Source organism: Ascidiella aspersa, chromosome 7 (assembly GCF_963924565.1).
Source record: "Ascidiella aspersa chromosome 7, kaAscAspe10.2, whole genome shotgun sequence".
NCBI classification, from domain to species: domain Eukaryota; kingdom Metazoa; phylum Chordata; class Ascidiacea; order Phlebobranchia; family Ascidiidae; genus Ascidiella; species Ascidiella aspersa.
The window spans coordinates 16,255,271-16,267,330 of record NC_139453.1 but is presented as its reverse complement, the minus strand read 5'-3'; the positions used below and the strand labels follow the sequence as shown (position 1 = coordinate 16,267,330).

Sequence of the window (12,060 nt, the reverse complement as noted above, 5' to 3'; positions counted from 1 at the left end):
CGCTTTCCTGAGAAAGGGGCCCGAAATCCAATTTTGTTTATATCGGGTAATTGGAACCGATAATGTGTATTAGTTTTATCTCGAAAAGTTGCTTGGATTCTACTATGCAGATCCCTACTCGCCAGTTAAACTTTCTAGAAGTTATTGCTAGGAGCATTATGGATATACCATTGCAAAGAAGCTGGCATATGATAACAAAAGCGATGGCTCCACTTATTGGTGTCTGTCCGAGATTCGTGCCCACTACTTAGCACAGTGGTTCCCAACCGGGGAGGAATTCCTCCCTAGGGAGGAATTTTATGAGTTCAGGGGAGGAATTTCATAAATACAGTAAAAAAAATTGGAAATGTGTTCAGAATATTTTTGTATATACGTTAGGGATGTCCATTATGTTGGCCACAGATAACTTCCTATCATGTAAAATATAGGCATGTCAATATTTATTCGCCTCATGGGCTAGGCCAGTGTTTTTTCAACTATCTTTTTCTGTTTCACATATCCTTCTTAGGAATGAAAACGGGACAATAACTGACCTATTTAAATTACATTTTTTGGTCTAATCAGTGGTTCTCACATTATTCACGATGACACACATGAGCAATCGAAATCAATCAATACGCATTTAGACCAGTGGTTCTCAACCGCCGGTCCGCGGACCGGTCCGTATCAACTTCCCCACCGGTCCGCCAAATATATTACAATTTTATATAAGATGTTAAAGGCTTGTCCATTAAATGTAGAACTTCGACAGTTACGTAATTTGCTGCTTTGTGACTCAACATAACGTTAATAGTCTACTTGGGACTTTATTGTTAGTCAAAATGGTGCAAGTGTTGTACGTAAAACGCCGATGATATCAAAAAGACCGAAGCAAATTGCTTTTTTGACGTTTCCCTTATTTGCTTTAAGTAGCATATACTTTTGTCGTAATTACATTTTGAGTTGATTTTGATTTTTGAAGGTCCACCGGTCCGCAAAACTTTTTTTGAAATTTCACCGGTCCGTAAGCTAAAAAAGGTTGAGAACCACTGGTTTAGACTGTTGGTACAAATTCTAATTCTTACCGAATAAGCACATTATATGGTAAATAGTTAGTTATACTTTATAAAACTAAACTACAATATACCAAGATGAACACCGTCCATTATAATTTAGATCCGGTTCACATTTGGAACAGATTAAGAGCAAACCAAATATAAACTTGGTGTTGAGGATGACTTGCGTTGCCGCGTATACAATTACTTTTAGGGCGCAAACAAGAGCGAATTTCCCATTGAGTTGTAATGTGAAATAAATTGATATTTTAAATTGCCACAATTTTTTGCGTTATATTTGTTTTTCGTCTTATGGGGAGGAATGCATAGTTCAAAAATGAACAAAGGGAGGAATGTAGCAAAACCACTGACTTAGCAAGTAGGCCGACGTAATGTGCGTTTAATTCGCAACTATACCTATCTTGGTGTAGCGGGATTGTCTGATGTGACGCGCAATAAAACGAAATCCAGAAATTGTCTCGATGTATAAAATGACATTCGCTTGGCTCACTACGAAACAGAGACGAAAAAGAAAAAAACCTTGGATAAGTAGAAGAACAATTAGGCTAAGCTTTGCAATGATTAACTATAAGTTATTGAAATAAAATGACTGATCTGTTAAATTAAATTATTAAAAAGTATGCTAAGTGTATTTATTCTTTGGACTTTGCTTAATAGTTGTATTTCTTTTTAATGTGGAAAATATTAAATACAATTCTGGGTAAGCATACTTTTTTAAGCAGGGGACCACGAGGGTCGAGAGCCTATGAAAGGGGCCACGAAGCATAAAAGGTTGAGAACCATCGCGTTAGAGTTTAATGCCAAAGGCACAGACTAATACTATTTATAATGTTACCGTACGGCAATACTAAAATAAAGATCTTCACGCTACCTTTCTATTTTCTCTAACATCGATTAATTACCTATGTAGGATGCCTTCATCAGGGAATGCATTGAAACAACACCACGCAAAGTATAAAGACACAAAAAAGGAGTTTAGTTGTTGATAAAGGCTTTTATACGTAGACCTAGCTGAAAACATTGGAGAACTTGAAAAATAGTCCTAGAAGATCTTATTTTTGGTACCGGTATAGTGCAGGGCTAAACTTAGTTTTGTTTAGAAGCTGATGCAGGTTTATGGTATGATTTAAATCCGAGTCCATTTGTTAAAGGTTGATCGAAGGTTGCTTAAAAAATTGCGTGTTCTAACAGCCACAGCAAGGTATTAAAAGGATCTGAGTTTATTGTATAACATCAGAACGGCAATCAACTTACAGGAATAGATTAAAGTCGATTGTACAGTACTAACACAGTCCAGCATAATAAAGTCTATCCGTTACATTATTTCTGTTGGTTAAATTGAGATCCAGTCAGTTCCAGTTACGTTCAGTAGATTCAGTTAAGATGCCGTCTCGTTAGACTTTTGTACACACGCCTGGCCATCGATTAGCAGAGGCGTGTTTACGGAATGCAAATAACATCTTCGTGTTAATTTACGAGCAATCGTGGCAGGTCTGCAATTGGGCCACGTAATTAAATAACAACAAATAATAAACCGACGCGCTACAATAGGCCTATTATGTCTGGTAGCAAACAGCATGGTACCGGTACAAAAAAAACGTAGCTGAAAACATTGGAGAACTTGAAAAATAGTCCAAGAAGGTCTTATTTTTGGTATAGGCCTACCATGTCTGGTAGCAAACAGCATGCTGAAATTTAAATACAAGCAGTGAAATTTTACACCCGATCCGTTAAAAATTAGTGCATTTATAAGCAAAAAGGTCTACGACAATTAGTGCATCCAAAGGATCAAAAAGTCCGATTTTTAGACTTTGAGGTCGCGGACAATGCACTAATTTGACTTAACAATGTGCCATAAACGCTTTAGGCTCCAATACCTCAATTTGTGACGTAACAATCTTATGGTACTGTAGCAACCAGCGTTTGTATTTGTTATTTGCAGTACTGTGTTTGTTGTGCGTGTGCTAAAGTCTTTCTGGCGTATTTCCTGTTCCCTGCATCCTGCTCGTTGACTGGCTAGTTTTAATCCCCAACGCATTCCCTTTTACTGCAATGTTAGTTGTATCCGAATTCTACAAAACGTCAGTCAATTAACAATACACGCCTTACTGGCAACACGTGTTTACTGCGCTGTAAGCCATTTTATTGAAAGCGAGCTATACTGAATTATGTGAATGTACAATAAATCTATAAGCGACCTGACAGTATGCTCTTTAAATTACAATGAAAGTTTGTTTTAGTTTCGATTTAGTGGAGTTCAGATAGTACGGTGGTCATGTCTCACCTGTTGAAATATACATTGGTGACCCCGACGTGATATGAACACGCAATTAAACCCTTCTGAATTAAATTTTATGCATACTGTCAGGTTGTGTAGAAAGTTTGTATTCATTTGGTTTGCTAGCGCAGTTTTGTCGTTTGTAAGTATTTTTAAGCTACGCCGATCAGTTATGATTTGTTGAAACGTTTGTTGACAAGTTTATGCCAGCGTTATTGCTTGTTAATTTGATGTTTGATTAGATGTAATGCAGAGAAAAATCGTTTGACGCTTTAAATTGTTAGTTACGCAAGACTGTTACAGTTTTTGTTGCAAAATTATGGACCATTTTGGTAAAGTTTTTTAGGTGAAAGTATTACGATCGAGGTTGAACACCTCTCGTGATACCTAATCTCAAAACCAATAAACGGATAGATTCTATCTCAACCAGCACTTAAAGAAGTCGTTACTTCAAAAGTGTCAAAGCCACTGCGGCTATTGTCTCTGGTCATGTGTTTTTGTGATCGATTTTTTTACATCTTACCCAAAATAACCTGATTACTTTGTCTGAAATCCCTGCGTCACTTAACCGTTATGATTATTAGAAGGAAAACAGAGCAGAAGGCCAAACCTTTGCCAATTTCCAACATAACGCGAGATTTATCTCATTTGTGACTGCAAGCGAACATGCTCTGGGTATTATAAACCCATGACTTTTAAGGCTCTTGATGCCTCATTTACTTTTCAGACGGTGTGAGATAACCGTCATGTAGTCGACATGAAGTTACTAGCATGCAGAGAGTAACTTTCTAGAACAGGGGTCGGCAACCTTTTTCTAGTCGCGGGCCAAACCAAACTCAGAAAGGTCTCCACGGGCCGCACAAAATGATAACTAAGAATTGTGTTATTTTCATGTTAGAACAACTGTGAATCAGCCGGGCCTCGCGGATCGTTTTTGTCCTTAAAATGTGTTTAATTACGTTTACGGGGGCAGTAAAGTGTTGGCGCAAAGCGCGAAAAAAAGCGTTGGTTTGGTTTAAAATTCGAGTTCACACGTCGTCATCCGTACTACTAATAAAAGTGTAATCAAAATAATTTTAGGAAACGCGATAACATTTAAAGTTAACCTAGGTCGGTGTTTGTTAGTTTTTAAGTCAAGACCCACCTCGCAAGCGAAGCGAGTGCGATTATTTTCAGGGTATTCTGGCATTTCTTGCAAGTTTTTATTACATTGCCGAAAATAATATGTCTCCAACATTTTGAATACGTTTTCCGTGACGCACGCAAAAAGATGGTTCGCGCGAAGCGCGAAAATTTTTTGCACTTGTTAAAATAGTCAAAAAGTTTGTGAAATCGACTCGTGTCTAATTTGTCAAAGAGGTGGCGGGCGGGATGAATTCCATCGGCGGGCCGTATAGGTTGCCGACCCCTGTTCTAGAATGACCTTTTGCGCCAAGGTTGTTATTTCTGCTATTTAGGGAACCCGTTTAATGTGGACTAGGCGATGTAATTTGTTTTCGCGTTTCAGAGATTAGCACCTTACCCCCTTTCAATTGGTATTCTAGAGCAAAATACTCTAGGCAACTAACTTCAGTTTTGCGATTTGAAATTCGAACTGCGTTTTAAGACGATCATTTTTCGCATTATAGGCTATTCCAAAGTGTTTTGCATTTTTTGTTTATTGTGCCTTTTAAATACCATTTCAGACGTTACATCGTGTCGTACAATCAGCTACCCCTGGAGTTGTTCGTTGGCCGCCAAGACAAGGAATTCATGAAACCTTTTCGCTCTATTGAACACCATGCTCCCCAACACGTGCTGTTTCCATATTGCACAAATGTCCGACGTTCTGCGTTTGCTGGTCGACTCGTGATCGGATCCTGGGAAGATTTAAAAGAAGAAGCGCGGCCCAACGAACTGCTAGGAACTTTTTTCGCGTTTCTGGGGAAGGGGATGGTGTAGCAACCAGCGTCTGTATTTCTTATTTGCAGTACTGTGTTTGTTGTGCGTGTGCTAAATCCTTTCTGGCGTATTTCCTGTTCCCTGCACCCTGCTCGTTAACTGGCTAGTTTTAATCCCCAACGCATTCCCTTTTACTGCAACGTTAGTTGTATCCGAATTCTACAAAACGTCAGTCAACAATACACGCCTTCTGACAACACGTGTTTTTACTGCGCTGTAATTATGTGAATGTGCAATAAATCTATAAGCGACCTGACAGTTATGCTCTTTAAATTACAATGAAAGTTCAGTACCATAGACGAGAAACTATCTTATGCCCACCTGAGTTTGGGCTTTCTCATCAGCATTCAAATAATTATCACATTAACGCACATTATTTGGGTTAGGGTTGGGTTAGCGTTTGGGTTGGGGTGGGTCAAGTGTTATTAATGCCATCTCACACTTTTTGTAATCTTTTGTGAATGTTCAACGAATATTTTCAGTTAATCTACGCCGGGAGTTTACCTAAAGGTCCAAATTAGTGCATTGCCAGGACCTCAAGGTCTAAAAGTCTAGACTTTTCTGCCATTGGATGCCCTAATTGTCGTAAATATTTTTGCTTTGAAATGCACTAATTTCTAACGGATCGGGTGAATTTTATGATTTTATTTAGTTTTTACGCAGACACAATTGCCAGAATTTTGTTTTGGGGTTCATGAAATTTTTAGGGATGACGTCACAAAGTTACGATGTAAATTTACTGACTTTAAAAAATAATTATTCTTCAAAACACGAACTCGCGAGCAAAAGGCAGCCTGAAACCAGTCTAATCGCAAAAGCATCAAAAAGCGTTTAAATTGGCAAAACTTTCAATTGAAAGCATACGACGGAAGAAAACATTAAAAAGATTGTCAGAAGTATGCGCAAAGCGCAACAACTTTTTGTATTTACATTTGTAAAAAAATGTTTGGAGGCGTGGTTGGCAAAAAATGTTGGGGGGCCGTGGCCCGTGGATAAATCCCCCCTCCCGGATCCGACCCCGTTCTTGTATCATTGGGTTACAAATTATTATTTTATGCTTGTAGACATATGTATGCGACCACTCCTAAGTTTCTACTTTTAGTGCAAGTTTTACGTCATTTGTATTGTTTTAGTTGATGACGCCTTTTGCCTTTCTAACTAGATTTCCTCTCTTATAAACCAAAACGAAATTTATAGGTTTATATATATCAATAAATTTTAACAACCCCATTTATAACAGTCAACTTGCCAACTGACGTATTACTCCATAAAATACCCTGACAAAAATAACAACAACTGCAACCCTGCCTTGTTGTGTTTATACCGAGTACCGCTAATGGCGGAGCGAGCAGTGCACGCTGTAAAGTTTATAATGCGGCCGGAGTCTCCGCTAGAGACTGAGCTGCACAGGGCTTCTACCTTTGTAACGAATTCCACACCAGAACCTTTAAAAAAATATGTGAATAGTAGTTTTTGCCAATTTGTTGCAGAAATGCATTGCATTTAAATTTTAAAGTTACGAGGATATAAAATTCCGGCGCTCTTTCACTATTGTACGTGAAAAGTTATGCAAAAAAAATAAATAAAATACCGCATACCACAACGAATATTGTTTGGGTTAGGGTGCGGGTTAGCGTTTGGGTGAGGGTGGGTCAAGTAATATTATGTTTATTATTAATAATAACTTCACCCACCCTCAACCGAACGCTAACCCGCACCCTAACCCAAACAATATGCGTTGTGGTAAGCGGCATTTTAAGAAATTTTTTTTTTATTCATTTTCACGTACAATAGTGAAAGAGCGCCAAAATTCCATTCATGACAAAATGCAATTTTTTCACATCATTTATACTTTCAAAGTCATGGAATTTGCAAATAAGAATCTGCTGCTAAAAAATCGTGTTTGCCTGGCAAACGAATTGGATATTGAGGAAGTTCTCCAAGAATGTGTTGCTAACCATTTATTTAATGATAGGGTTGTAGAAGCTATTCAATCAAAGTCTACAAAATTTGATCGAAATGTAAGTACTTATTTACCAGGCTGGCAGAATCTTGCCAGCCTTCTGGTGACAGACATTTTTGGCAAAAATTCTTCGGTTTTTGGTCGCGCCCCTAAACTTGAATGATGTGTTCGCCTAAGGAATGTATGAACCTTGCCATGTTTTGGCGATTAACAAGGGTTATTAACAAGTAAATTAGACAACAAAACGTAGCGCCAAAGGCGCAAAATTTTTTGTGACATTAAGTCATTAACAAATACATAAGGGACATGTGAAGGTACAACCTGGGGTTGGGGGTGTACGTAACGTACATGTCTGCTTTTCTTGCTTTAAAAGTGTTACATAGATATTTTTCAGGCAAACTTGTGTGAAAACGTGCTGCTCAAAACCAGATTGAAAAGCACAAAAAAATATTCTTTGGATAAATTTCCAATTTATATTGCTCGATATAATGATATTTATAATAAAATTTAATAGAAATTGTCACAGTCACAGTGCAACATACCCCATAGTATGCATATTACCTTTGGGATAGATTTGTTGAAAACAAAGGCACATAAACCTAGCAAAACCAGGCTAAAGAATGCGCGAACATTTTTTGCACTTGTGTGATTAAACAACCAAAAACATACTTTAGGCCTTAGGTGGAGAAGCATAGCCTGGTACATCCTTAATATGCTGATGCGGATGTTATACCTGCACATTTAACAGGAATGGGGAATTCAACTCAATATACAGGAAATCAACTCAATATAGAAGTACTTGCCAATTCAAAGTTAAAATGCCAACACGTAACAATTGTATGATCAAAAGTGTGTACTTTTAAAATAATAAACAGTCTATATGCCTTACACTGTTTTTTTCTCACTAAACCACATGCTTTTTTCAAAATGACACTACCGTAACTTTTTTCAAAATGACACAACAAAATTAATTTGTGCCAATTGTAGTGTGTAATGTTAATTAATATTTTTGCTGTTCAAAAATAGATGTGTTTAAATATGTGTGGAAACAACCACAAGGTATTTTGTAAATTGGTCTTGGAAAAAAACTTTCTTTTCGAAAAAAAAATTTTTTATTTAAAATTTTTTTTTTTTGCACTAATTTCTTCGGTTTTCTGGCTGATTCTTTGGCCGACATAGTCGCCAAGTCTCCAGCATTCTGCCATACTGCTTATTTACTATAACATTCTTGGGCGCTGGTCTAGAATCATACCACAACACAGATTATCATAAGGTTCGGATGCGGGTTTGGGTTAGGGTCTACAGGTCAAGTGTTAGTATTTAATATAAAAATACTTGACCCAACCTCACCCAAACGCTAATCCGCACCCTAACCCAAATGTTGTGAGTTGATTTAATACTTGTTTGAACAATGTGGCAGGATTCTAGACCAGCGTCCGTTCTTGTCTGAGTCTGTGAAAACATACAAACCAGTTTACGCGATTAAATATGCACCTGTGTTTAGGTGGATTTTTTGACAAGACTTCCAAACAGGGGACCAAAAGCTTTCAAGATTTTTATTGATGCTTTGTTAAAAACTAATCAGAATCACTTGGTAGAATTATTATTATCAAATTCACAACAAAATTCAACACAAAGCAACACTGCCTCCTTACATCTAGGAGATCAGTCAGAGTCCTCTTTTAATAGAGATACTGTATCTGCATTCAAGTTTACCTCACCGCTTTCCCAAAAGCGACCAGCAGCAGATATGCACTCCGAAATCAATTTTAGGAATCACAATCCAATAGAAAATGAGGATACAAGTGCTGTATTTTTTTCAAAGCGTCAAAGATCTTGTGGTGCTATGGATGCAAATCATACAATAGAAATTGTCCCTTCTCCATGTAATTCCCTGTCAGACCTGGAATCAACTTCTTCAGTTAAAACATTGGTTTCAGAAATAAGGGCTACTAGTTTCATGCCAATATCTGGCTCTTCACATCAGTTAAGAAATTATCGTATGGACCAAGATCAAACCTGGGGCATGTCTTCCACAAATGACCTTGCAGATGCACCACAAAATGATGAATTAATTGTGCGAAGATCTTTAATAAAGGTTTGGATATTATTTGCTTATTGCTGTTGTGTTTTTTTTTTGTTTAGATAAATTGGTATAATTATAATATAAATCACTTTTTGACAGTTTAAGCTTCAACATGATTTTGACAGTTATCCCATGTGCCGGACACCCAAAGGCCTGGCCCTTATAATCAGCATTGATAAATTTGAAGAGTCTGCTTGTTTGGAAAATAGACTGGTATATTAGACTGCTTTAAATATTTTGAATAAATATTGGTTAAAGTTAGTCTACCATACACTTTTGTTGTCTTAGTTAATATGTGTTAATACATAGAGACATTTTCTTAAGGGAGGTGATATTGACCGAAAAAGGTTGGAATTGATTTTTCGTCAGCTTGGCTTCAGATGTTATATTCTAATTGATGGAACAGCAGGCGAAATATGGGACACATTGCAGGTTGTATCTATTTTCTAAAGCTGCTAAATCAGCCTATTTTCATTAAAACTGAAAATATTTACTTGAAAAACAGAAATTTGCTTCTTTAAAAGAACATGAAACCTCTGACAGTATGATGATTGCTGTGATGACCCATGGACATGATGGAATATTTTATGGTCGGGATGGTGCCCATGTGTCAATAGAGGATACACTAAAATTATTTAGCAATGATGGCTGTCCAGCTTTACACAACAAGCCAAAAGTGAAAAAAAATGTGAAATAACATGTTTGTATAAAAGGCAATTAAATATGTGAATTGTTTTATTTTAGATGCTATTTTTTCAATCATGTCGTGGTGACAACCCAGACAAAGGTGTAGATGAGATAGATTCACCAGGAAAACCGAAATGTGAAACTAATTGGGTAACTGTAATTTTTTAACTAACTGTAATTTTTTTATGCTTGACTTTACAAATATATTTATTTGTTATTTTTTTCAATGAAGACCTCACAAGACGATGTAAACACCCACACATGTTCGGCACAAAACCACAGGTCATCTAGGCCTGCTTTTCCAAACAAGTTGCCCAGCTATTCTGATCAAATTGTGGGATATGCTACTGTTCGTGGTTACACAGCCATGAGAAATACTAAGCATGGAAGCTGGTACATACAAGCACTTGTTAGGGTAAGATCTACTAAAAGTTACATAGCGTAAAAAAGATAAAAAATGACTTAGGCAATTTGGTTATGAGCGTGACGGTATGTAAGTCTTATTTTTCTGTTTTTGCCATATACTGAACTAAAATGTGAGCATTCACCCCTACTTATCATGTAGTAAATGAAATGCAATTTTTTTTTAACTAATTGGAAAGTGGTCTGTTCGTTCATTTCTTTTATGATTTTCAGGTTCTTGCATACCATGCATGTGACAAACACTTGTTGGAAATCATGACTATGGTAAACAACATGGTAAAGGCCCGAGAAGGTCACTGTCCCAACTCAGCATACCACAGATGTAAGGAAATGTCAGAGTTCACATCTACCTTATGCAAGAAACTCTACTTTTTTCCGGGGCTTTAAAACCTGTCTATATTGTAGCACAAAGTTTCACTTTACACGTTATTAACTTGCTGCTCTCCACCTGCAACTGCCATATTTTGAACGACCCTTCTTACCAGTTAAAGTATGTTTTCCAATGTAATCATATTTGTTTTCTGTTTTATGGCTGCCATATTTGTACCTTTACTGTGAGTTTTATTTTATGTGTGTTTGTGTTGATGATAGTTTTTTTTACAGTTTTTTATGAGCAATGCTTTGGAACCGATGGACCCACTGGTGGGCAACAAAGTTATTTTTTTAGGCTGTGTATGTTTTACTAAAATATGTTTAACTTGTTTAGGCGTTACGGTTAATAAAAGCTTTAAATGTTATGAAAATTCCTATATAATAGAAGCATTTTTTGTTTAAGATATACGGATTGCTATTTATTATTATTAAACTGCTTTATTATTGTAGTTTTTGTTTTTTTAAAGGGGGGAGTAAAAGTTTTATTCCTGCACTTATTGTCAAATAAAACCTCGGTAAGGAAAAAAGGTTGGAAGTGTTCCACAGCAAAAAAATTCGAAACACTGCTAAAGAATATGATAGACTGATCGTAGAACGAAATACATTTTATTTAATCTGCTTTTGTGTCGTCATATTTATGCATACGTATTACGTATATAGAATAGCGCTGTAGTCGGAGACCATAGATGACTGTTTTGGCCCAGCCAGGAAATCAAGGAGGTTTCTTTCGGGGAAAGTTAACATGCATACAAGCGAACACTCAAACAGTGGTTCTTACCCGCTTGTCCATGATTGGTGCCGGTCAGTCAAATAGTTGGCTAGATCATAATATATATTAATTTAGTTACAACACGTCCTTGACTAATCTGGGGCTGTAAATCGACAATTTGATTTTTCCAAAGAAGTAGCCTACACCAATTCGCTATATTTAAAATAACGTTTCCCGATATATTCTCGGCGTTACTGTGAGAAAAAAAACTATTCCAGTGCTTCAATGTGTATATGGTCAAAATCACGGGCGACTTATTAAAAAAATCTAGCGTGGTGTTACTGTTTACAATGTTAAAGTATGGATATTCCTAAGACTAAATTTCTTATTACGAACGATAAAATCTCAATTACAAACAGATTTTTGGAACAGCCATGGGATTGCAGGGCTAAACTGAATTAGTTTGAAGCTGATGCTGGTTTCTGCTATGATTTGAGTCTGGCTCCGTTTGTTAAGGTTGCGTGTTCTAACAGTTTAGCGACAGCA

At 36.9% G+C, this 12,060-nt stretch overlaps 1 protein-coding gene across 1 annotated transcript; it reads left to right on the top strand.

Moving 5' to 3' along the window:
* The first annotated feature begins 7,014 nt into the window (after nt 1–7,014).
* LOC146138048 (caspase-2-like) lies at nt 7,015–11,423 on the top strand. Its single transcript, XM_083393682.1, has 8 exons — nt 7,015–7,295; nt 8,742–9,335; nt 9,423–9,536; nt 9,648–9,755; nt 9,829–9,999; nt 10,068–10,160; nt 10,243–10,425; nt 10,647–11,423. Exons 1-8 carry the CDS (start codon nt 7,101–7,103, stop codon nt 10,818–10,820), a joined length of 1,632 nt encoding a protein of 543 aa, XP_083249808.1. The 5' UTR covers nt 7,015–7,100; the 3' UTR covers nt 10,821–11,423.
* Nucleotides 11,424–12,060: the final 637 nt, after the last annotated feature.

Coding starts and splice junctions, on each gene's coding strand:
- LOC146138048 (XM_083393682.1), top strand. CDS start 7,101: ATGCAATTTTTTCACATCATTTATACTTTCAAAGTCATGGAATTTGCA. Junction 9,336..9,422: donor TGCGAAGATCTTTAATAAAG/GTTTGGATATTA, acceptor ACTTTTTGACAG/TTTAAGCTTCAACATGATTT. Junction 10,161..10,242: donor CGAAATGTGAAACTAATTGG/GTAACTGTAATT, acceptor TTTTCAATGAAG/ACCTCACAAGACGATGTAAA.